Raw genomic sequence first — 27,225 nt, 5'->3', positions numbered from 1 at the left:
GTGAGGAGATGGAGGGTGAAGGTTAAGGAAGAAGAGCAGGGCTTACTCTGGTTGGTGCTGGTGGAGAACACCAGTTATACCTGGTGTGTTTAGAGCTCCCAGCACTGACCCTCTTCCACAAATGCCCATGATAATCCCTTCCTTTGGTGCCTTCCCAGAAGGGCACTGGTCCAGTGGTGAGTGAGGTGCTGGGGGCCATCCTGAAGCCCAGCAACCACAACCGCTGCCCGGGATCTTTTTAGCAGCTGCTCTTTGATGTGCTGCCTTCACCACTTCTCCAAGCGTGAACTGTCATGAGGCGTTTTCCGTGGGAGCATCCTTTTACTGCACTTTGTACACAGACATGTACAGATGGATGAAAAAGCATGCATGCTCTAATGTGCATTTTAATTTTGTAAGAAAAATCTAAAAAGAAGTCCTTGTAGCATTTGAAAATGTTTGATTTTATAATCTGATGCTTTTAAGCAATGACCTACAATTAAACTATAAAGAAAAATGTAGGCTTGGATTTTCACCTATAATTCATATTTGCATGATTATAATGTGCCATTATAAATTATACAGGGGATCAGAATCTGCCACCTCAGAGGTCAAAAAGACCTCATCATTCTAAAGGACACTTTTAAATACTTTGCTTAATTGATGAGGACAGAAATAATATAAACCGGATCATGTCACTGTCCTGCTCAAAACTTTCTAGTTTCCCTTCTCATTCAAAACGAAATCCAAAGTCCTTAAAATGGCCTACAAGGCCCTACACGAACTAGCTTTATGTCACTTTTCTGGCCTCACTTCCAGCCATCTTTCCTTTTATTCACTTTGTGTCAGTCACAGTGACCTCCTTATGCCGACTTGAAGACACTGAAGACCCTCCCACTTCAGGTCCTGTGCACTCACTATTCCCACAGGGCAGTACTCTTCCCCCAGGATTCGCTTGCCCTTCTTCCTCACTTCATACAGTGCAGTGCTCTGTTCACTGTCCCCACCTGAGAGCATCCTTCTCTGTATACCCACATCTAAATGTGCACCACCTCCCCTGACTTTGTCTATGTTATTTTCCCTCTTAGTCCTTACTACACACTTGCTCATCTATTATCTGTACACTTTCTTCTCCATTAGTATGCAAATTCCTTGAAGGCAAGAGAGCAGAGACTTTGCTCTTAACCCTAGCCTTGCAACAGTGCCTGGCACATTGCAGGTGGTTGGTTAAGACTTGTTGAGTGAGGAAAGTGAATGGGATGACCTTCGTCATGCTTTTATACTGTGGTCTACTCCAGTTCTGGAAATACTGGACACCACCCTCCCTCAGCCCCTGGTTTCCTCAACATCAGGCTCTTCTGGTTCTGTTGCAGACAGGTAGGGCCTGGGATCTGGGATACACACTCCTCTGCTACCTCTGCCTTATATACTCCACATGCTCCAGAAATATCAGACTGTTTTCACAAGCCTCCATGTCCTTTCAGATGTCCGTGCCTTTGTGCTTGCTAATCCATCTGCCTGAACTGTCCTCCCTAATTTTCCTTCCTGGCAACCTCTTACACTGGTGTCCGAATTCACTTTTCATGTCCCTTCTTTGGGTGAACTTTCTTCATGCTGCGTTCCTCCCTATTGGCTACCCACTGCCTTATGTCTCTTGGTACATTGTTTGTGCCTGAATTCGTAGCGCGCTATACTGCAAAGACATGTTTCCCCTCTGCGTTTCCTCCTAAGTTATGAACTCCTTGAGAGCAGAGCTTCGACTTATTCATATATATGAATCTGGGCACAAACCCAGGGCCTCTCACATAATAGGGGCTCAATAAATGACTTCTGAATGAATATAAAAATATTGTTGAGTAACTCTATAAGGTAAAATGCTTTGAAATGCTTTAAATTTTGAGTTGAAGGCTGTGGAACCGAGTTTTTTGTTTTCCTTAAAGCCACAGCAAAGCATGCTCCCCTGCACAGAGCATGCTGAAGGAGTGGGTAGCATAGCACACTGCTGACTCAGCACATGCCAAGGTGAGTCTTGGGAAATCACTAGTGGAGTTCTGTTTAGGCACAGCACATGACTCAGCGTCAGTGCCACCAGTTCTTTGGCCATTGACTAGAGATGAAATAAATCCAGAGATCTGATTCTAGCTGAGGAGGTTTTGAATTAGAATCACATTTCATGGAAAGAAATCCAGAATGGGATTCTTTTCTCCTTACTGTGTTTAGTGTCTAATCACATGATCTGTGTCTCCTTTTATTATTATTAGTAGTAGTAGTAGTATTCTTGTCTCCATTTATTTTTATAAGCTCAATGTACTCTCTCTAGCATGAGTCTTACCTGGGGAGAGGACATGCAGTAACAGAGAAGGAAAGTTGCCTCCAAGGAGAGCATGAAAATCTCCAGTGATCAGGTGAAGATGAGAAAGCATAGATGCCATTATTATTGCTTCAGTCATTTGTTTTCTTTTTTTTTTTCTAACATCTTTATTAGAGTATAATTGCTTTACCATGGTATGTTAGTTTCTGCTTTATAACAAAGTGAATCAGCTATACATATACCTATATCCCCATATCTCCTCCCTCTTTTTTTTTATACACACACACTGTATTTTATTTTTACAAGAGATAGACTGACGCCAAGCATTGTAAATGGATGACCACAACAAAAGCAACAATGATTGCAATTACCAAACATGAAACACTCTCATACTGTGTCATAATATTGACATTCAGTCCAGTAATCCTCCACTGTAACAGCTCCTTTACTTTGCAGTGAAAATTGATTTGTATATTTTTTGCCTCTGAGTCCTTGTGGGATTTTTTTTTTTTTTTTGCAGCATGCTTTTTCCCACACATGAACATTTATTAAACATTGAGTATTATACACAATTTGCTTCTTTAATTTAGCAATTTTTGGCATTTTCCTGTCAGTACTTCATTCTTTTTAACTGTTGCAGATGTTACATTTTATAGACATATTGGTTAGTTATTTCTTATTAATCAACATTTGGGCTGTTTCTAAGTTTGAAAAAAAAAGTTGCAACAAATACTCTTGGGTCCATATCTTTGTTCAGGATTAATTTATAGAAGTGGAAGTTCTGGGTCCAAACCCAGAATATTTTGAATTTTAATTGATATTGCTAACTTATACTCTAAAAAGGTTGTACCAATTTATAAGGCAGAAAATGCTATTTTTTTGGATACTTAATCTAAATCTTTGCTAACGTGATGGGTAAAACATGTTTTAATTTTCATTTTTTAATTCTGTGAAGTTTAGTTTCTAACTTACTAATTTTGGTTTCTAGCAATATTCATTCTCAATGTATCACCTCTTTGAATTTTTAATTTTAGCCATTATGTTTGATATTAGATTATTCTTTTTTGTAAAGAGCAGCCAATTCTTGTTCTATCATTGTAACATCCCATGCAACTTCAATGAAGATCAGGAACAAAGTTTCTTAAGGTCTCAAACCTTCTCCTTTAACCACCGAAAAGGTAGTCTCGTACCTGCCTCTTTACTATCCCTGTGGAATATCCTGGATTTTTCAACTTACTGACTCCTGGTCTGAGTGAAGAGAATTTTTTTCAGAAATGTGATATAAAGTAATTCCCAGTCCCTCTTTTGATCTAATTTAAATAACCGAATGCTAGCTCTTCTGTTTATAATCCATTTCTGACCTTTGGACCCATCTGCCTAGCTCCTAGCGCTATAGGCTCTGGTTTCAACTCATGCTACCAGGGCACTGTCCCACTTTGGGCTGTCTTGGTAGATATTCTACCCTAGGCAAGTGCTGGTCACCTATTCTTGACTCTTGATGGGCATTCAGGAAGTTACAGCAAGAAATGTTTCTGATGGTATGTTCAGATGGTATCTGATACAGTCTAGTTAAGATTAATGGGGAATAAAAGTACTTTGCTTAGAAATAATTATCCATAGATATAAAGTCAACAAAAGTCTCTACAACAAAAAATACATAATTTTTCTGGGGGAGGAGGAGGCTTGAAATAGATCAGAAAACACTTTCACATTAATTGTTCTTTTCATATACTTCAAATTTGTACTTAATGCCTTTCTCCTCCTGGACATCAGAAGGAACACCTGGATATTTTATATTTTTCCAAATCAATTTCTGGGAAAAAATGTGTCACTTTCAAATTCCTGCATGATCCTTGTCACAAATAGTCTAAGATGGCCTGGCTTGTTCATGGCTTCCTTATAAACAGAACTGACTCCCACTATCCAGACCATGTCCACTGTATTTGTTAATTCTGGTTGCTCAATAAGTTTTAAGCACCATCCAGACTTTTGGCAAGAAAATGAGCTCCCTGTGGAGGTTCCTTGAGTTCTCTACTGAGAACTATATTAATTCTGTCCTTTAATGGTCGATTCTTCTCTGGAATGGAGAACCAAGTTTTCCTACCCATAATCACCAAATTCTGTTTACCTTCTACTGAAGAGGTTGTGGTCATTCGTTGGAAATACCTGTATTCATTCCTGAGCGGGGGCCAGGGCAGGTCCCCGTTCTTGCCGATGCCCATGTTCTGGGACACAGTGACGATGCAGTTTAGCGGACAAACCATGATAGCGGCAGAAAACATTTCCCGGATTTTTTTTTTTTTAATTCAAACAGAAAGTCACAAGAATTATAATCATCCTCATCAGTTCATTCAGTCCCATGTAATTAATGGTTTTTTTCATCTTGATCTTTTGTTAGCACTTTTATGAGTTCATCAGTTTTCCATTAGAGTTCGGAAAATGCTTATTCATTCAGTTCAGCAGTATAGTCAGTTACCAGAAACCTGTACCTGTCAGAGTCTTTTCCTTGAATTCCTTGAGATGAAACCCTGTTATAGGAGCATATTTGCAAAAGCATCACAGTACGCCCAGAACTGTCTGTAAATGACAAAAGACTTAAAAATGACCACGGTTAAAGATTTGATGAAAGCTCATAATAATGCAATTGACAAAGAAATTTAGTTATTTCTGAGATATACATTTTAAAGTAATAACTAGAATTATGACATAACATTATACCAGAAAATATAAGATTTTTAGAAATTTCATGTAATGTCTGAAACATTTATATTAACATATTTCCATACAAATAACCCAAAGAAAGTTTAGTATTAGTTGTTTCTTTTGTTTGTTTTTTTATACTGCAGGTTCTTATTAGTCATCCATTTTATACACATCAGTGTATACATGTCAATCCCAATCGCCCGATTCATCACACCAGCATCCCCACCACACCACGACTTTCCCCCCTTGGTGTCCATATGTTTGTTCTCTACATCTGTGCCTCAACTTCTGCCCTGCAAACTGGTTCATCTGTACCATTTTCTAGGTTCCACATACATGCGTTAATATACGATGTTTGTTTTTCTCTTTCTGACTTACTTCACTCTGTATGCCAGTCTCTAGATCCATGCACGTCTCAACAAATGACTCAATTTCGTTCCTTTTTATGGCCGAGTAATATTCCGTTGTATATATGTACCAAAACTTCTTTATCTGTTCGTCTGTCGATGGGCATTTATGTGGCTTCCATGACCTGGCTATTGTAAATAGTGCTGCAATGAACATTGGGATGCATGTGTCTTTTTGAATTATGGTTTTCTCTGGGTATACGCCCAGTAGTGGGATTGCTGGATCATATGGTAATTCTATTTTTAATTTTTTAAGGACCCTCCATACTGTTCTCCATAGTGGCTGTATCAATTTACATTCCCACCAACAGTGCAACAGGGTTCCCTTTTCTCCACACCCTCTCCAGCATTTGTTGTTTGTAGATTTTCTGTTGATGCCCATTCTGATTGGTGTGAGGTGATACCTCATTGCAGTTTTGATTTGCATTTCTCTAATAATTAGTGATGTTGAGCAGCTTTTCATGTGCTTCTTGGCCATCTGTATGTCTTCTTTGGAGAAATGTCTATTTAGGTCTTCTGCCCATTTGTGGATTGAGTTGTTTGTTTCTTTAATATTGAGCTGCATGAGCTGTTTCTATATTTAGGAGATTAATCCTTTGCCATTGATTCGTTTGCAAATATTTTCTCCCATTCTGAGCATTGTCTTTTCGTCTTGTTTATGGTTTCCTTTGCTGTGCAAAAGCTTTGAAGTTTCATTGGGTCCCATTTGTTTATTTTTGTTTTTATTTCCATTACTCTAGGAGGTGGATCACAAAAGATCTTGCTATGATTTATGTCAAACAGTGTTCTTCCTATGTTTTCCTCTAAGAGTTTTATAGTGTCCAGTCTTACATTTAGGTCTCAAATCCATTTTGAGTTTATTTTTGTGTATGATGTTAGGGAGTGTTCACATTTCATTCTTTTACATGTAGCTGTCCAGTTTTCCCAGCACCACTTATTGAAGAGACTGTCTTTTCTCCATTGTATATCCTTGCCTCCTTTGTCATAGATTAGTTGACCATACGTGCCTGGGTTTATCTCTGGGCTTTCTATCTTGTTCCATTGATCTATGTTTCTGTTTTTGTGCCAGTACCATATTGTCTTGATTACTGTAGCTTTGTAGTATAGTCTGAAGTCAGGGAGTATGATTCCCCAGCTCTGTTTTTTTTCCCTCAAGACTACTTTGGCTATTTGGGGTCTTTTGTGTCTCCATACAAATTTTAAGATGATTTGTTCTAGTTCTATAAAAAATGCCATTGGTAATTTGATAGGGATTGCATTGAATCTGTAGATTGTTTTGGGTAGTAGAGTCATTTTCACAATTTTGATTCTTCCAATCCAAGAACGTGGTATATCTCTCCATCTGTTGGTATCATCTTTAATTTCTTTCATCAGTGTCTTATAGTTTTCTGCATACAGGTCTTTTGTCTCCCTAGGTAGGTTTATTCCTAGGTATTTTATTCTTTTTGTTGCAGTGGTAAATGGAAGTGTTTCCATAATTTCTCTTTCAGATTTTTCATCATTAGTGTATTAGGAATGCAAGAGATTTCTGTGCATTAATTTTGTATCCTGCAGCATTACCAAATTCATTGATTAGCTCTAGTAGTTTCCTGGTGGCATTTTTAGGATTCTCTATGTATAGTATCATGTCATCTGCAAACAGTGACAGCTTTACTTGTTCTTTTCCAATTTGTATTCCTTTTATTTCTTTTTCTTCTGTGATTGCCGTGACTAGGACTTCCAAAACTATGTTGAATAACAGTGGTGAGAGTGGACATCCTTGTCTCATTCCTGATCTTAGAGGAAATGCTTTCACTTTTTCACCATTGAGAATGATGTTTGCTCTGGGTTTGTCGTATGCGGCCTTTATTATGTTGAGGTAGGGTCCCTCTCTGCCCACTTTCTGGAGAGTTTTTATATAAATGGGTGTTGAATTTTGTCAAAAGCTTTTTCTGCATCTATTGAGATTATCATATGTTTTTTATTCTTCAGTTTGTTACTATGGTGTATCACATTGATTGATTTGTGTATATTGAAGAATCCTTGCATCCCTGGGATAAATCCCACTTGGTCGTGGTGTATGATCCTTTTAATATGTTGTTGGATTCTGTTTGCTAGTTTGTTGAGGATTTTTGCATCTATATTTATCAGTGATATTGGTCTGTAATTTTCTTTTTTTGTAGTATCTTTGTCTGGTTTTGGTATCAGGATGATGGTGGCCTCATAGAATGAGTTTGGGAGTGTTCCTTCCTCTGCAATTTTTTGGAAGAGTTTGAGAAGTATGGGTGTTAGCTCTTCTCCAAATGTTTCATAGAATTCACCTGTGAAGTCATCTGGTCCTGGACTTTTGTTTGTTGGAAGATTTTTAATCACAGTTTCAATATCATTACTTTTGAATGGTCTGTTCATATTTTCTGTTTCTTCCTGGTTCAGTTGTGGAAGTTTATACCTTTCTAAGAATTTGTCCATTTCTTCCAGGTTGTCCTTTTTTTTTGGCATAGAGTTGCTTGTAGTAGTCTCTTAGGATGCTTTGTATTTCTGCGGTGTCTCTTGTAACTTCTTGTTTTTCATCATCTAATTTCATTTCTAATTTTGATTTGAATCCTCTCCCTCTTTTTCTTGATGAGTCTGGCTAATGGTTTATCAATTTTGTTTATCTTCTCAAAGAACCAGCTTTTAGTTTTATTGATCTTTGCTATCATTTTCTTTGTTTCTATTTCATTTATTTCTGCTCTGATCTTTATGATTTCTTTCCTTCTGCTAACTTTGGGTTTGTTTGTTCTTCTTTCTCTAGTTCCTTTAGGTTTAAGGTGAGATTGTTTACTTGAGATTTTTCTTGTTTCTTGAGGTAGGCTTGAACTCCCTCTTAGAACAGCTTTTGCTGCATCCCATAGGTTTTGGATCATTGTGTTTTCATTGTCATTTGTCTCTAGGTATTTTTTGATTTTCTCTTTGATTTCTTCAGTGACCTCTTGGTTATTTAGTAACACATTGTTTAGCCTCCATGTGTTTCTGTTTTTTATGTTTTTTTCCCTGTAATCGATTTCTAAACTCATAGCGTTGTGGTCAGAAAAGATACTTGATATGATTTCAGTTTTCTTAAATTTAGTGAGGCTTGATTTGTGACCCAAGATGTGGTCTATCCTGGAGAATGTTCCATGCGCACTTAAGAAGAAAGTGCAATCTGCTGTTTTCAGATGGAATGTCCTATAAATATTAATTAAATCTATCTGGTCTATTGTGTCATTTAAAGCTTGTGTTTCCTTATTTATTTTCATTTTGGATGATCTGTCCATTGGTGTAAATGAGGTGTTAAAGTCCCACACTATTCTTGTGTTACTGTCAATTTCCTCTTTTAGAGCTGTTAGCAGTTGCCTTATGTATTGAGGTGCTCCTATGTGGGGTGCGTATATATTTAAAATTGTCATATCTTCTTCTTGGATTGATCCCTTGATCATTATGTAGTGTCCTTCCTTGTCTCTTGTAACATTCTTTATTTTAAAGTCTATTTTCTCTGATATGAATATGGCTACTCCAGCTTTCTTTTGATTTCCATTTGCATGGAATATCTTTTTCCATCCCCTCACTTTCAGTCTGAATGTGTCCCTAGGTCTGAGGTGGGTCTCTTATAGACAGCATATATATGGGTCTTGTTTTTGTATCCATTCAGCAAGCCTGTGTCTTTTGGTTGGAGCACGTAATCCATTCATGTTTAAGGTGATTATCGATATGTATGTTCCTATGACCATTTTCTTAATTCTTTTGGGTTTGTTTTTGTAGGTCCTTTTCTTCTCTTGTGTTTCCCACTTAGAGAAGTTCCTTTAGCATTCATTGTAGAGCTGGTTTCGTGGTGCTGAATTCTCTTAGCTTTTGCTTGTCTGTAAAGCTTTTGATTTCTCCATCCAAGCTGAATGAGATCCTTGCCAGGAAGAGTAATCTTGGTTGTATGTTCTTCCCTTTCTTCACTTTAAGTCTATCATGCCACTCCCTTCTGACTTATAGTGTTTCTGCTGAGAAATCAGCTGTTAACCTTATGGGAATTCCCTTGTATGTTATTTGTCATTTTTCCCTTGCTGCTTTCAATAATTTTTCTTTGTCTTTAATTTTTGCCAGTTTGATTATTCTGTGTCTTGGTGTGTTTCTCCTTGGATTTATTCTGTATGGGACTTGCTGCGCTTCCTGGACTTGGTTGGCTATTTCCTTTTCCATGTTAGGGAAGTTTTTGACTATAATCTCTTCAAATATTTTCTTTGGTCCTTTCTCTCTCTCTTCTCCTTCTGGGACCCCTATAATGCAAATATTGTTGAATTTAATCTTGTCCCAGAGGTCTCTTAGGCTGTCTTCATTTCTTTTCATTCTTTTTTCTATATTCTGTTCCGCAGCAATGAATTCCACCATTCTGTCTTCCAGGTCACTTATCCATTCTTCTGCCTCATTTATTCTGCTGTTGATTCCTTCTAGTGTAGTTTTCATTTCAGTTATTGTATTGTTCATCTCTGTTTGTTTGTTCTTTAATTCTTCTAAGCCTTTGTTAAACATTTCTTGCATCTTCTCGATCTTTGCCTCCATTCTTTTTCCGAGGTCCTGGATCCTCTTCACTACCGTTATTCTGAATTCTTTTTCTGGAAGATTGCCTATCTCCGCTTCATTTAGTTGTTTTTCTGGGGTTTTATCTTGTTCCTTCACCTGGTACATAGCCCTCTGCTTTTTCATCTTATCTATCATTCTTTGAATGTGGTCTTTGTTCCACAGGCTGCAGGATTGTAGTTCTTCTTGCTTCTGCTGTCTGCCCCCTGGTGGATGAGGCTATCTAAGAGGCTTGATGGGAGGGACTGGTGGTGGGTAGAGCTGGCTGTTGCTCTGGTGGGCAGAGCTCAGTAAAACTTTAATCCACTTGACTGATGATGGGTGGGGCTGGGTTCCCTCCCTGTTGGTTGTTTGGCCTGAGGCAACCCAACACTGGAGCCTTCCTGGGCTCTTTGGTGGGGCTAATGATGGACTCTGGGAGGGCTCACACTAAGGAGTACTTCCCAGAACTTCTGCTGCCTGTGTCCTTGTCCCCACGGTGAGACAGAGCCATTCCCCGCCTCTGCAGGAGACCCTCCAACACTAGCAGGTAGGTCCTGTTCAGTCTCCCCTGGGGTCATTGCTCCTTCCCCTGGGTCCCGTGCACACTACTTAGTGTGTGCCCTCCAAGAGTGGAGTCTCTGTTCCCCCCAGTCCTGTAGAAGTCCCGCAATCAATTCCCACTAGGCTTCAACGTCTGATTCTCTAGGAATTCTTCCTCCCGTTGCCGGACCCCCGGTTGGGAAGCCTGACATGGGGCTCAGAACCTTCACTCCAGTGGGTGAACTTCTGTGGTATAAGTGTTCGCCAGTCTGTGAGTCACCCACCCACCAGTTATGGGATTTGATTTTACTGTGATTGCGCCTCTCCTACCATCTCATTGTGGCTTCTTTGTCTTTTATGGGGCTATCTTTTTTGTTGAGTTCCAGTGTCTTCCTGTCGATGATTGTCCAGCAGCTAGTTGTGATTGTCCATTCATTTGTTTTCTAGCAAAGAAATACATGTACAAATCCTCAGTGGGCCCTCTTTATCATTTTCCTATGATATATATACTACTTTGGTCCTATGCCTGTCTATTTCTTTGTTTTACTTCCTTGCTTTGTAGAAATACATTCCCAAGTGAATTATTCAGAAAGAGTACGTTGAAATTAAACTTCTGAGTCCTTACATGTCTTAAAGTATGTTTAACATACTTTAATCCTAGTATGTAATGGCTAGAAGTAGAATTAAAGATTAAAACTAATTTTCCCAGGCTTCCCTGGTGGTGTGGTGGTTGAGAGTCTGCCTGCTGATGCAGGGGACACGGATTCGTGCCCCAGTCTGGGAAGATCCCACATGCTGTGGAGCGGCTGGGCCCGTGAGCCATGGCCGCTGAGCCTGCGCATCCGGAGCTTGTGATTCGCAACGGGAGAGGCCACAACAGTGAGAGGCCCGCGTACCGCAAAAAATAAAAAATAATTTTCCCTCAGAATGTAAGGACATTCAGTGTTTCTGATTAGGAGTTTAATGCCAATCTCATTCTTCATCTCTTTTTGAGGATAACTTTTTTTTAAGGATCTCTGGGGATTTGAAGTTTCATGAGAATATGTCTAAGTGTGTATATGTTGTTATACGTAGAGTTTGGCAGTGGTTAGACTTATCAAATCTGGAGACTTGAGTCATTCTTCAGTTCCTAAAATTATCTCCTGCTACTAGTTGAAAATTTTCTTCTCTCTCTTTCTCAGCATTCTCACGGACCCTATTATTCGAATACAAGACTTCTATATTGATCATTTATGTCTGTTTTCCCACTTGTCATTATATATTTTATCTGCTTCCTTTTATAAGGGACTACTTCAATTTTTACTTTTTCAGATACCTTACTAATTTATGCAATTGCAGTTTTATCTTTAAGTGCTTCCCTTGTTCTTTAATTGTTCTTTTTCATAACAGCATATCTGCGTTTTAGATAAAATGTTTTCTTGAATCTCTTTGAGATTATTATTTCTGTTCCTGAACTATCTCTGTTTTGTCCAGAGTTGTTTATGTTTATTTTAAACTTGTTTTTCTTCATAATATTATGTCTCCTTGTATATGCTGGGATATTCCTAATTTGCCATTGATATTCATGAAAGTAGTAACTGGTATCAGTTTTCCCTGTGGTTGTGTAAATGGGTCAACTGGGAGCTCTGTGTCAGCCACTGTGGGTTAGAGTGTATGGACCGTCAAATCCCACTTAGGGTTAGCATTCCAGAAGATGGCTCATGGTCTCTGTATCTTCCTAAATGACTGTACATGGGGGACAGTATCCACGTTAGAGGGCTTGGCTTTCTCCAGACACATCCTTTTCTTAAGAAAGAATCATCTGAATGTTTTCCCTGGGTTGCTGGCATAGAGGAAAGGTAATTAAGGTGTTGAGCTATAGTCCTGGCCTCCTTAACCAGCTAACATTTTAAAATTTCTTGTTTTCAGTCCTGCCTCTTTTTCCTTCACCATACCTGTTTCTTCAGTGGGGTTCCTTTGGGTAGAGTGTCTCCCATCTCTTCTGTGGTAGCCTTCTTTTTGTTTCATTCTTTTAATATGCACCTTTTCTGGAATTTCCCTTTTCTGGAAGTTTACTTAAAATATCTGTTTGTTGACAACTCTCACATCCTCACTTTTTGTTATACATCTATTCACTTTTTTGGATTCTGATACTTGGTAGCATTTTATTTTAAAATACTATTGGACTTAACAGAAGAGTTATAAGAATAGCACAGAGTTCCTGTATGCCCTACACCCAGCTTCCCCTAATGTTAATACTTACATAACCACAGCACAATTACCAAAATTAAGAAATTAATATTTGTATAATACTGTTAGCTAAGCTACAGATTTTATATGGAACCGAAGTTTTCCCATGAATGTCCTTTTTCTGTTCCAGTATCCAATCCAGAGCCTTACGTTGCACTTAGATGTCATGTCTCCTTAGTCTCCTCCAACCTGTAGCAAGTCCTTAGTCTTTCCTGACCATGACTTTTAAAGTGTACTGGTCAGTTTATTTTGTAAATATCCCTCAATTTGGGTTTGTTTGATATTTTCTCATTATTAGATTTGAGGTTGTATGTTTTTAGCAAGAATACTACAGAACTGATCTGACTATCTTAGGGAGTAGTGAGGTTAATATGTCTTATCACTAGAGATGTAAACCTTGATCACTTTATTACGACAATATCTTGGTCAAGTGCTTATTTTCTATTTCCCTCATTTCTTCTATACTTATTAGTTGAAAGTTTTCCTTAGGCAGAGCTATTTCTTCTTTTCTGTATTTATTCTATTATTTTTTAATCTCTGTAAGGATTCTTAGATACTTACTTGACTCTATGGCTTATAATCCAGTACTATCATTGTTTATTTTGCTCCTCAGATTGTCACAGCTTTGGCCATTGGGAGCTCTTTCACCTTGCCTTATATGCCCTACTGACATGCCCCTATCTCTTTGAGCCTTTCATTGTTTTCTGTCACCAGAAGATATTCCAGAAATACTTTGTATTTTCCCTGACACAGGCCTGGAATCAATCACTTCTCCAGGGATCCCTGGATCCTTTTTTGTTGTTGTTTTTAACATTTTTATTGGAGTATAATTGCTTTACAATGGTGTGTTAGTTTCTGCTTTATAACAAAGTGATTCAGTTATACATATACATATACCCCCATATGTCTTCCCTCTTGCATCTCCCTCCCTCCCACCCTCCGTATCCCACCCTTCTAGCTGGTCACAAAGCACTAAACTGATCTCTGTATGCTATGCGACTGCTTCGCACTAGCTATCCATTTTACATTTGGTAGTGTATATATGTGCATATATACACTAGAACTCTCTCACTTTGTCCCAGCTTATCCGTCGCCCTCTGCGTGTCCTCAAGTCCATTCTCTAGTAGTTCTGCATCTTTATTCCCATCTTGCCCCTACGTTCTTCATGACCTTTTTTTTTTTTTTTAAGATTCCATATATATGTGTTAGCATACAGTATTTGTTTTTCTCTCTCTGACTTACTTCACTCTGTATGACAAACTCGAGGTCCATCCACCTCACTAGAAATAACTCAATTTCGTTTCTTTTTATGGCAGAGTAATATTCCATTCTGTATATGTGCCACATCTTCTTTAACCATTCATCTGTTGATGGACACTTAGGTTGCTTCCATTTCCTGGCTATTGTAAATACAGCTGCAATGAACATTGTGGTACATGACTCTTTTTGAATTATGGTTTTCTCAGGGTATATGCTCAGTAGTGGGATTGCTGGGTCATATGGTAGTTATATATTTAGTTTTTTAAGGTATCTCCATACTGTTCTCCAGGTGGGTGTATCAATTTACATTCCTACCAACAGTGTATGAGGGTTCCCTTTTCTCCACACCCTCTCCAGCATTTATTGTTTGTAGATTTTTTGATGATGGCCCCTCTGACTGGTGTGAGATGATATCGCATTGTAGTTTTGATTTGCATTTCTCCAATGATTAGTGATATTGAGCATTCTTTCATGTGTTTGTTGGCAATCTATATACCTTCTTTGGAGAAATGTCTATTTAGGTCTTCTGCCCATTTTTGGATTGGGTTGTTTGTTTTTTTGGTATTGAGCTGCATGAGCTGCTTGTAAATTTTGGAGATTAATCCTTTGTCAGTTGCTTCATTTGCAAATACTTTCTCCCATTCTGAGCATTGTCTTTTCATCTTGTTTATGGTTTCCTTTGCTGTGAAAAAGCTTTTAAGTTTCATTAGGTCCCATTTGTTTGTATTTGTTTTTATTTCCATTTCTCTAGGAGGTAGATCAAAAAGGATCTGTGATTTATGTCATAGAGTGTTATGTCTATGTTTTCCTCTAAGAGTTTGACAGTGTCTGGCTTTACATTTAGGTCTTTAATCCATTTTGAGTTTATTTTTCTAGGGAGTGTTCTAATTTCATTCTTTTACATGTAGCTGTCCAGTTTTCCCAGCACCACTTATTGAAGAGGCTGTCTTTTCTCGACTATATATTCTTGCCTCCTTTATCAAAGATAAGGTGACCATATGTGCGTAGGTTGATCTCTGGGCTTCCTATTGATCTATGTTTCTGTTTAATCTATATTTCTGTTTCTGTGCCAGTACAACACTGTCTTGATTACTGTAGCTTTGTAGTATAGTCTGAAGCCCAGGAGCCTGATTCCTCCAGCTCCCTTTTTCTTTCTCAAGACTGCTTTGGCTATTTGGGGTCTTTTGTGTTTCCATACAAATTGTGAAAATTTTTGTTCTAGTTCTGTGAAGAATGCCCGTGTTAGTTTGATAGGGATTGCGTTGAATCTGTAGATTGCTTTGGGTAGTAGAGTCATTTTCATAATGTTGATTCTTCCAATCCAAGAACATAGTATATCTCTCCATCTGTTTGTATCATCTTTAATTTCTTTCATCAGTGTCTTAATAGTATTCTGCATACAGGTCTTTTGTCTCCTTAGGTAGGTTGATTCCTAGGTATTATTTGTTTTGTTGCAGTGGTAAATGGGAATGTTTTCTTAATTTCACTTTCAGATTTTTCATCATTAGTATATAGGAATGCAAGAGAATTCTGTGGATTAATTTTGTATCCTGCTACTTTACCAAGTTCATTGATTATCTCTAGTAGTTTTCTGGTGGCATCTTTAGGATTCTGTATGTATAGTATCATGTCATCTGCAAACAGTGACAGCTTTACTTCTTCTTTTCCAATTTGGATTCCATTTATTTCTTTTTCTTCTCTGATTGCTGTGGCTAAGCCTTCCAAAACTATGTTGAATAATACTGGTGAGAGTGGGCAACCTTGTCCTGTTCCTGATCTTAGTGGAAATGGTTTCAGTTTTTCACCAGTGAGGGCAATGTTGGCTGTGGGTTTGTCATATATGGCCTTTATTATGTTGAGGAAAGTTCCTTCTATGCCTACTTTCTGGAGGGTTTTTTATCATAAATGGCTGTTGAATTTTGTCAAAAGCTTTCTCTGCATCGATTGAGATGATCATATGGTTTTTCTCCTTCAGTTTGTTAATATGGCGTATCACATTGATTGATTTGCGTATATTGAAGAATCCTTGCATTCCTGGGATAAACCCCACTTGATCATATTTTATGATCCTTTTAATGTGCTGTTGGAATCTGTTTGCTAGCATTTTGTTGAGGATTTTTGCATCTGTGTTCATCAGTGATATTGGCCTGTAGTTTTCTTCGTTTGTGACATCTTTGTATGGTTTGGTATCAGGGTGATGGTGGCCTTGTAGAATGAGTTTGGGAGTCTTCCTCCCTCTGCTATATTTTGGAAGAGTTTGAGAAGATTAGTTGTTAGCTCTTCTCTAAATGTTTGATAGAATTCGCCTGTGAAGCCATCTGGTCCTGGGCTTTTGTTTGCTGGAAGATTTTTAATCACAGTTTCAATTTCAGTGCTTGTGATTTGTCTGTTTATATGTTGTATTTCTTCCTTCAGTCTTGGTAGGACAAATTTCTAAGAATTTGTCCATTTCTTCGAGGTTGTCCATTTTTTGGGCATATAGTTGCTTGTAGTAATCTCTCATGATCCTTTGTATTTTTGCAGTGTCACTTGTTACTTCCCCTTTTTCATTTCTAATTCTATTGCTTTGAGTCCTCTCCCTCTTTTTCTTGATGAGTCTGGCTAATGGTTTATCAATTTTTTTTATCTTCTCAAAGAACCAACTTTTAGTTTTATTGACCTTTGCTATCATTTCCTTCATTTCTTTTTCATTTATTTCTGATCTGATCTTTATGATTTCATTCCTTTTGCTAACTTTGGGGTTTTCTTGTTCTTCTTTCTCTGATTGCTTTAGATGTAAGCTTAGGTTGTTTATTTGAGATGTTACTTGTTTCTTAAGGTAGGATTGTATTGCTATACACTTCCCTTTTAGAACTGCTTTTGCTGCATCCCGTAAGTTTTGGGTCATCGTGTTCATTGTCATTTGTTTTTAGGTATTTTTTTTATTTCCTCTTTGGTTTCTTCAGTGATCTCTTGGTTATTAAGTAGTGTATTGTTTAGCCTCCATGTGTTTGTATTTTTTACACATTTTTTCCTGTAATTGATATCTAGTCTCATAGTGTTGTGGTCAGAAAAGATACTTGATACAATTTCAATTTTCTTAAATTTACCAAGGCTTGATTTGTGACCCAAGATATGATCTATCCTGGAGAATGTTCCATGAACACTTGAGAAAATGTGTATTCTGTTGTTTTTGGATGGAATGTCCTATAAATAATAATTAAGTCCATCTTGTTTAATGTATCATTTAATGCTTGTGTTTCCTTATTTATTTTCATTTTGGATGATCTGTCCATTGGTGAAAGTGGGGTGTTAAAGTCCCCTACTATGATTGTGTTACTGTCGATTTCCCCTTTTATGGCTGTTAGTATTTGCCTTATATATTTAGGTGCTCCTATGTTGTGTGCATAAATATTTACAATTGTTATATCTTCTTCTTGGGCTGATCCCTTGATCATTATGTAGTGTCTTTCTCTGCCTCTTGTAATAGTCTTTGTTTTATAGTCTATTTTGTCTGATATTAGAATTGCTACTCCAGCTTTCTTTTGATTTCCATTTGCATGGAATATCTTTTTCCATCCCTTCACTTTCAGTCTGTATATGTCCCTAGGTCTGAAGTGGGTGTCTTGTAGACAGCATATATACAGGTGTTGTTTTGTATCCATTCAGCCAGTCTGTGTCTTTTGGTTGGAGTATTTAATCCATTTACATTTAAGGTAATTATCGATATGTATGTTCCTATTACCATTTTCTTAATTGTTTTGGGTTTGTTATTGTAGGTCTTCTCTTCCTCTTGTATTTCCTGCCTAGAGAAGTTCCTTTAGAATTTGTTATAAAGCTGGTTTGATTGTGCTGAATTCTCTCAGCTTTTGCTTGTCTGTAAAGGTTTTAATTTCTACATCAAATCTAAATGAGATCCTTGCTGGGTAGAGTAATCTTAGTTGTTGGTTTTTCCCTTTCATCACTTGAAATCTGTCCTGCCACTCGCTTCTTTTGTTTGTTTGTTTTTTGAGTATGCGGGCCTCTCACTGTTGTGGCCTCTCCCATTGCAGAGCACAGGCTCCGGACACGCAGGCTCATTGGCCATGGCTCAAGGGCCCAGCCGCTGTGCGGCATGTGGGATCTTCCCGGACCGGGGCACAAACCCACCAACCTGTATCCCCTGCATCGGCAGGCGGACTCTCAACCACTGCGCCACCAGGGAAGCCCTGCCACTCCCTTCTTGCTTGCAGAGTTTCTGCTGAAAGATCAGCTGTTAAACTTATGGGGATTCCCTTGTATGTTTTTTGTCCTTTTTCCCTTGCTGCTTTTAATATTTTTTCTTTTTACTTACTTTTTGATAGTTTGGGTAATATTTGTCTTGGTGTGTTTCTCCTTGGATTTATCCTGTATGGGTCTCTCTGTGCTTCCTGGACTTGATTAACTATTTCCTTTCCCATATTAGGGAACTTTTCAACTATAATCTCTTCAAATATTTTCTCTGACACTTTCTTTTTCTCTTCTTCTGGGACCCCTATAATTTGCATGTTGGTGCATTTATTGTCCCAGAGGTCTCTGAGACTGTCCTCAATTCTTTTCATTCTTTTTTCTTTATTCTGCTCTGCAGTAGTTATTTCCACTATTTTATCTTCCAGGTCACTTATTCTTTTTTTCTGCTTCAGTTATTCTGCTATTGATCCCTTCTAGAGAATTTTTAATTTCATTTATTTTGTTGTTCATCATTGTTTGTTTGCTCTTTAGTTCTTCTAGGTCCTTGTTAAATGTTTCTTGTATTTTCTCCATTCTATTTCCAAGATTTTGGATCATCTTTACTATCATTATTCTGAATTCTTTTTCAGGTAGACTGCCTATTTCCTCTTCATTTGTTATGTCTGGTGGGTTTTTACCTTGCTCCTTCATCTGTTTTGTGTTTCTTTGTCTTCTCATTTTGCTTAACTTACTGTGTTTGGGGTCTCCTTTTCGCAGGCTGCAGGTTCGTAGTTTCCAGTTTTTTGTGTCTGTTCCCAGTGGCTAAGATTGATTCAGTGGGTTTTGTAGGCTTCCTAGTGGAGGGAACTAGTTTCTTTGTTCTGGCTCATGAGGCTGGATCTTGTCTTTGTGGTGGGCAGGCCCATGTCTGGTGGTGTGTTTTGGGGTGTCTGTGACCTTATTATGATTTTAGGCAGCCTCTCTGCTAATGGATGGAGTTGTGTTCCTGTCTTGCTACTTGTTGGGCATAGGGTCTCCAGCACTGTAGCTTGCTGGTCATTGTGTGGAGCTGAGTCATGGCGTTCAGATGGAGATCCCTGGGAGATTTTCGCCATTTTATATTATATGGAGCTGGGAGGTCTCTGGTGGACCAGTGTCCTGGACTTGCCTCTCCCACCTCAGAGGCACAGCCCTGACACCTGGCTGGAGTGCAAAGAGCCTGTCATCTACACAGCTCAGACTTTTGGGAGGTCTGAGGTCTTCTGCCAGGTTTCAGTAGGTTTTCTGTAGGAGTTGTTCCACATGTAGATGTATTTCTGATGTATTTGTTTTGAGGAAGGAGATCTCCATGTCTCAGTCCTCCGCCATCTTGAAGCTCCTCCCCTGGATCCTTTTTTTGCAGATTGCTGCTATCTGTACTGTTTGCTACTGTGCTGTCTTTGCTTTTAGGAAATGCGTAATAACCCATACATACACACATATCTAAAGGTTTTTCTGGGTCTGTTTGCCTGATATATATTTAAAGCCATGAGTTCATTTTTTTTTTTTTTTTGTGGTACACAGGCCTCTCACTGTTGTGGCCTCTCCCATTGCGGAGCACAGGCTCCGGACACGCAGGCTCAGCAGCCGTGGCTCACAGGCCCAGCCACTCCGCGGCATGTGGGATCTTCCCGGACTGGGGCACGAACCCGTGTCCCCTGCATCGGCAGGTGGACTCTCAACCACTGTGCCACCAGGGAAGCCCCCATATGTATATTTTTATAATTTTCTTCCAGTGGGATATTGGGAAATAATGAGGGACTAACACATATGCTTTGTTTGCTGTGTTTTACCATAAAATCCAATAATTCAGATAAAATATTAAATAAATGCCTTTGAGGATTTGTTCTATTTAAGAAAAATTATATTATTTTCCCCACTCAGTACTCCCAATATATTTTCAGTCTTTCAAACATGATAGATCTTTTGAATAAATATCAATCTAGACTAACATAAAAAGAAGAGTACAAACACTTCCACGTACATTGCTAAAATACTTGCCACAATAAGGAGATCTGTGGAGTCTTAGTCTCATCAGTTTATCAGAGAACTGAGTATTAAAGAGTTTAATACTAACAATGGGAAAATAAATAAGTTTCAGTTCAAAATTTAGCACATCTTTAAGCCAAACAGTATTTGCAACATGGTAGACACTGAATCCATACTTGTTAAAATGCCTGAATGAACCTTATCAATATCACCACCAATAAGCACCTGTTATCATAGAGTTCTTCAATACCCAGAATCTACTGTAGCATAGCATTACACAACTCTTATAATAGTGCATCATTGACTCATTCAACAAACAGCTACTACTCGGACACAATTCTAAGCATGTATATTTTTAAATGGAAGGAGTTTATCAAGTGATGTATTGTTTTTCAAATTTTCCATTTTTCCTTATTTTTTGGAGTGAATTCAAGTGTATAGGATTAGTCTTGTGAAATAGAGCATTTTGAAAGCCTGTGTGAAATTGTAAAATCCATGTTTGTATATTCAGGAATAACATACATAACAAATGTGGTATTTGCTTCAGACAGAAACTAGTGGATTCTGTATATTTGGAGATACATAGCGTATCTCCAAATAAACATATTTCCTCTGTAAGTGGGTAAGGTCTTTATTAACAAAATAGTTGCATTGGAATTAAAACCAACTCCAGTCCATATCAAATTTCCAATTGCAGACCAAATTTCTATTTTGTTCTAAGGTTAGATCTTTTTTTTTAAATTATGGCAAAAATGGACATTTATAAAAATGTTTTGTTGGAGGGAATGGTTTGTGTCTCATTCTCTTTTTTAGTTTATGCCTTCATTTTGATGGAGGCATCCAATACCTTCCTTTGATAATGTTTGTGGGAGATAATATCTTTTTGTTTGATATTTTAAATATCTGAAACACTATTATCTACTCAGTTTTGCAGCTTGGATGTATATGAGATTATAATTTTTAAAATATTTTCCTTAGACTTTCCTTCATAACAATTTCCTAAATGAGTCCTTCAGGTTTCTTGCCTATTTTTCACATCTCCGTTTTGTGTTGTACTTTCTGAGAGAATTTGTCAACTTTATCTTCTAAAAAGTCTATTACACATTTTGTTTGCTGTTTCTTCTTTTTCTTAATAGCACCCTCTTTTCATTTCATAGATGTATTATGTCTTTGAGGATAATCAAAATTTCTGTAATTACAGTCTCTTCCCTGCATTTTCTCTTGTTTGCAGAGTTCCCTTTCATTTATTCATTTGTTTGCATGTTACTTGTCTTTCATGCTAGAAACTTTCTTCACACAGTCCATCATATTTGAGAAAGGGGCATTGAAAAGATAAGTGAGAGCTCTGTCTAACTGAGGGGGCCTTTTTGACTGGTGAATTCACTATAGGAAAATAGAGGAAAAAACCTGACTGTTGGTCTGAGTGACTCAGAAATGTCAGTCTCTCTAGGTATTTTCTCTTTGGCCAGTTTGTTCTTCCAGGAAGACAGAGAAAAGTTAGCTTCCTTTTTGTGGCTCCCTCTCTGCAGATTTACACTTATGCTTCAGCTTTCCCCTCTGTACATCATCTGTAAATTTCCCATATTCTAAAATTATGTTTGCAGACCTTGTCTCCTGTTCTATCTTTGTCTTTCAAAAATATATACATATATATTTTATATCCATATGTAGAGGGAAGCCTTTATGGAGAAGGTAGTAAGTGAGCTGTGCCTTGAAGGATGTTTACCCTTCAATTAATCTTACAAGTATAGATTGACTGGGGAGAAAGAATAGTAGGGGAGGAAATCTTCCAAAGAGAGGGAAAGGAGGTGGAAAACTATAATGCATGGTTACTGTAATGCATATGACTGAAGGGACAGCATTGCTTAATCATCTACCTCCATATTTTCCTAAGAGTGTAGTGTTTGTTCTCTAAGATTGTACATAGGATTAATCAAGCTAAATAGATGGAGTACCTTGGTAAAACACTCTTGATTCTTTGAGACAATTTATTCCAACATCTAATAGTCCAACCACATACATAACATGGCTATTTCACACATATGAAAAGTAGTGACTTCATAACATGTGACACTTTTGTAAAAAATTATTGGTATTATTAGGAAGGAACAGTATTGAATATCTCTCCTGATAATGTATTAGAGATTCTTAATTTTGCTGAAGAGTAAAATAATGAAGTGGTACATGGTAAACAAAATTAAATTTTCACTTTCACAGATGGGCCAATTCAGGTATAAGTAGCTTTCCAAATGTTGGCAAGGCTATCGTGGAAGTCACTTACGTGTACATTTATGATTTTGAAGGATTGAACTTTTATACTTTTATGACAGTAGTACAGTTATGAAAGATATTTAATTCATTTTTATCTCTATGTAGGTAAGTTTCAAATAAGTATTTTTTTTATTTTATAACGTGAACAACTTCTTGTTTACATGCAAAAAGATTTAAGTATAAAACTAATATGTGGTCATTGTAAAAAAATATGGGAAATTTGCAAATATACAAAAGTTAGAAGAACTTAATTATGTCATCGTTCAACGATAGCTATTTTAATATTTGTTCTAGTTGTTTCTCTCAGACACACAAAAGAGAACTTACTAATTTTTAAATTCACGGTAGTGTGAACTATTCCCATTTCATTAAATAGTCTTTGAAATTTTGAATTTAAATGATGGCACACTGGTCTTGAAGCCTGCAGCAAAAAACCATTTGGTTTTATAAAGCCCAGTAGCATCCACTAGTCATTCTCTCTCAGATCCAGCTCTGAGGAGGAAGGGGTTAGGGAAGGCTGAGAAGGCTGAGGAGGTAAGTGCTGAAGTGTCTGAGTGGGACCAGCAGGGGCTGCTGTCAGGGATGAGACTGCCACATTCCTGGTGTCTCTGACCTTGGACTCGCTTAACATTATAATCTGGATTCTATTAAAGGAATTTCGTGTTTTTCCTTTGCAAGAGTCACCCCCTACCACGACAAACATTTTAAAATGTTTCTTAAAAAAAGTTGGAAAAGCAACTTTTTCCCAAAAGAAATTTATAGTTCAAATTTACACCAAGTTCTCACTAACTGGAGCAAGCCGGGTTTTCACTAAAGCTTCGACTTCCCTCTGTAAAACATTAGTCACTCCCTTGGAAGAAGCAGTTTTTTATAGGCAGTGGGATAAAACAGCCACAGATGTTCATGTAATATGACGGGCTTTAGAATGTACCTGCAAAGCATTTTTTTTTTTTAATTTGGAGAAAAAAAGACTGAATTGGGATGCTAAAATAACAGTGATTCAGTGTTAAGAAAATGATAAGTTTTTGGTCCATTCAAATAGTGTTTTCTTTTCCCCTTTTCTTTATTCTTGGGATGTTCTTGAGGTTGTACCAAGTCATTTTCACTGCACAATTTTTAAAGGTATTTGCCATTCCCATGGGTAACTGGTTGCCTTTTTTACCGTGCAGGACTATAGTGAAGCCTGTGGCCAAAGAGTTTGATCCGGACATGGTCCTGGTTTCTGCTGGATTTGATGCATTAGAAGGCCACGCCCCTCCTCTGGGGGGCTACAAAGTGACAGCAAAATGTAAGTAATAGACAGCATTTTTTACATGTGAATAGTAACTTAGGTGAGACTTTCAAAAATGATTTTAGATGGTGTTCACTGCTTTGTCAGATTCATTCCTCTGTAGAAATTGGTCTTTAAGAAAAGCAAAGTTAAATCATTGCCTTTGGTGGGCTTGAAGGGACATTTCAGAACCTTTGGTTTTTCAGGAGTTGTGTTTTGCTATTTAAAGGCAGAAGTGATAGGGCTTCTGTTTAAAATATGTTAAATGACTTGAGAGGTCTAGAAAGGCTACTGGGCTTTTGCAAGTAGAATGGAAGTCACTGCATTTATTTCATTGTATATGGGGTAGAAATAGCAGTTTCCCAATAATGCTATGCTCTTCTAGGTTTTAATACAAAAGTGTAGTTCCCCTTGCTCAGAGGTTCTGTACATGCCTATGGGCAATGATCAGGATCTCTACTGGTATTCTGTTGTTGTGCAAAGGTTAACTTTTTGGCTGTATTCCTTAGCAGCTAGACACCAAATGAACAAATGAATTTTGTGTCATATTGTATTTGAATAACATGACCTAATGGAATCTGGTATAAAGAGTCTGTCTTTAAGAAGAATTTCCGTGCTCTCCGAGTATGAAAACAAGGCATATGTATAGTCCACACATGCAGATGTATGCTGGCACTCTGGATATATATTTTTAAAAAAAGATGAAGGAAAAAAAGCAAAATTACACCAAGAATAGTATCCACTATTGTGTATTTTAGTGGGGGTTGAAAAGAAACAAACTGAAAACAATCCAAATAGTTTTAAGTGAGAGAGATGTGTTTGGAGCTAATGTGTTTTATTAATTTGAAAAGAACCAAAGAACCAGTATTATGCCAACCTTTGTTTTAAATTGGCTTTACATGTGACAGAGTTTTCTGCACTTTAATTCTTCCAGTAACGTTGTTAGGTAGTAGCTATTTTTAACATCTGTTATTTACTCAGCGTTCTTGGTGCCTTGTTGTCTATTGAAAATATATTGAAAGAGGCAGCTCTACAAACACAAACAAAGCATAATTCACAATTTTGGTAAAATTGAATAGAGAGGTGTTTGTTCACATCCCATATCTTTATTATCCTTTTTCTTTGTGGAATCCCCCTCACATGGAAGTCAGTCTTTTCACTGCAGATAAACCTCATTTGGGTCAAGACTGGTGAATAGTTTACTTTAAATAAAGGGGAAAAAAATGCTTGTACCCTAAATTGAGAAAAACCCAAACAATAGAAAACACATGGAGCAAAGATGGAAATCTAGAAAAGGTGTCCTTTGCCATTAAATCCAAGAATCTCCCTCAGAGGGAGGAATGTCTATATTTGGATCTTTCTCCCTGCCAAGGGGAAAAGTTGTAACAAGTCTGAACTAGCTGGAAGGAACTAATCTTTTTGTTTGCTTGTTTATTTGTTCATGTTTTGCCAAGTCAAATTCAAACTCAAATCTCAAATGTCATCTTGGAAGTTTCTACCTCTTGTTAGCTTTAATACAATGCACCAAGACCTTCTTTATGTTGTGTTTCCTTTATAATTTGGGGGGGATGCTCTTTGTTGTTTTCTATCCCAGGATAAGTTTATCTATAATTTCTCCAGTCCCCTCCCCAATCTATTTCTTCTCTTTTTTGTCTTTTCTATTCAACAGAACATTGCTTCCTTACTAGCTGACTTGTTTCCTAAGAAAAACACAGATACAAATTTTAAAAATTGACCCTTTATTGAGTATATGCAGTTTAATAAGGAAAAGATAGACAATGAGGAGAGGCAATCTTAGAACCCAAAGAGGCTGTGGTAAAGGCTATCTAAAACAGTTCACGTATTTCATAGATGAGAAAATGAATTTATTTTACCATCTGAAATACTTGGGGTTTAAACCCAAGTGCTTATCCTGAATTTGTAGTTAGATGAAATTGCATAAGCTTTTACTGGATGTTTTCCACAAAGAAAAACGTTTCATAAAATGCATGAGAATAGGGGCTTCCCTGGTGGCACAGTGGTTGAGAGTCCACCTGCCGATGCAGGGGACGTGGGTTCGTGCCACGGTCCGGGAAGATCCCACATGCCGCGGAGAGGCTGGGCCCGTGAGCCATGGCTGCTGAGCCTGCGCGTCTGGAGCCTGTGCTCCACAATGGGAGAGGCCACAGCAGTGAGAGGCCCGCATACCGCAAAAAAAAAAAAATGCATGAGAATAGAGAACTTGTGTGCACACTACAGAGGCCATTTTGGTGCCCAGGACCCTTAACCACAAGCAGTCTGTGACAGACACCGACTAGTTCCATGCTACTTAAATGAAAAACAGCAGGACATCATATATGAGCAACTTTTTGTATAGATCATCTCATGCAGGTCTCAGTTTGCCAGCTATATTTTCTAGAGATGCTGCCATCCTAACTGGGTAGAGGTTAAGATTACTGGACCACTGTATAGTTATTCCCCAAATAGCACACACCTGGGTCTCTTTTTTTTTCCTTTCTAACCACCTGTCAAATGCATTTATATTGCTTTGGTCTGGACAGACAATTAATATTGGTCCTTCACTGTCCTATGCCAGAAGTCATTCTCCATTTGAGGGGAGTCCCAAAATGAGGCTAGAAATGGGCTAAAACCTAAAGTAAAAAGCAGGTAGAAATGAAAGAAACACATTCCTTTCCCATTCCTGCAAAACCCACCCTTGCCCGAAGTAGAATGTTTAAGGATTTTAGAGAGTAGTTTGGAGGATACTGTCTTGTCAGAGATGCCAAAATTTTGTCTTAGCACATTGAATAAATCCTCTAAAAAACTTTTGTTTGATAGTTCTGAAAGGAAAAGATAAGTCAAAATGAAAGTGTTTTTGTTTTTAAACATCTAATTAATTCCCTGATTTTTTTTTTTTTTAAGTATTGGTTGATACTTTGACAAAAGTCTCAGCTCACATATAGAGGTAATTTAAAATTAAAGTTGATTCTTGGCTAGTAGTATTTTTCTTCCTCTTTTCTCCTCTCATCTCTTCACATATTGAACGTTCTTTGCTGTGAGAGTAGAATACAAATATTCAGATTTGTTTGTGCTGAAGTTTTAAATAAATTAGCTTAATTAGTTGTTTGAAATCTATGCTGTTCTTCCAATTAACCACCAAGATTAAGGCCCAAGCTGAATGGAATGAGTATCTTTGTGTCCTACCCTAAACCTTACATCAAACTTTACCTTAAAGTTATCAGCTTATCTTTTTAAATACTCTTGTTTGGATCTTGGAACTGTCTTCAGGTTACAGTTTAAGAAGTTTGGCATAAAACAACTACGTGCCATGTTCAAACAGTAAAATTGAGTAAAATTGATTCACCATATTGCAGCACCCCCTGGCTTAACAGTGTTGTCACCATTAAAAAAAAAGTTTTAGTTCAAATTCATTTTACAACAAAACATACTTCTTCTTTCTTTTCAATACATCTGTATATTTTCTGTTTTCCATGGCTTCAGGTAGTGAACTCATATGTGCAAATTGCTTTTAT

General features: G+C 37.7%; 1 protein-coding gene and 1 pseudogene across 12 annotated transcripts in view; one reads left to right on the top strand and one right to left on the bottom strand.

Moving 5' to 3' along the window:
* Positions 1 to 27,225, top strand: part of HDAC9 (histone deacetylase 9) — a 576,603-nt gene that overhangs the window by 408,635 nt on the left and 140,743 nt on the right. For all 12 annotated transcript variants that reach the window (XM_073809646.1, XM_033862982.2, XM_033862975.2 and 9 more), the window contains one exon: positions 23,613 to 23,731. In XM_073809646.1, the coding sequence (XP_073665747.1) occupies positions 23,613 to 23,731 (119 nt within the window). The remainder of the gene's footprint in view (positions 1 to 23,612; positions 23,732 to 27,225) is intronic.
* Positions 3,967 to 4,565, bottom strand: LOC117313580 (dihydrofolate reductase-like; annotated as a pseudogene).

Source organism: Tursiops truncatus, chromosome 9 (assembly GCF_011762595.2).
Source record: "Tursiops truncatus isolate mTurTru1 chromosome 9, mTurTru1.mat.Y, whole genome shotgun sequence".
In the NCBI taxonomy this organism is placed as follows: Eukaryota; Metazoa; Chordata; class Mammalia; order Artiodactyla; family Delphinidae; genus Tursiops; species Tursiops truncatus.
This window is presented reverse-complemented; position numbering and strand designations above follow the sequence as displayed.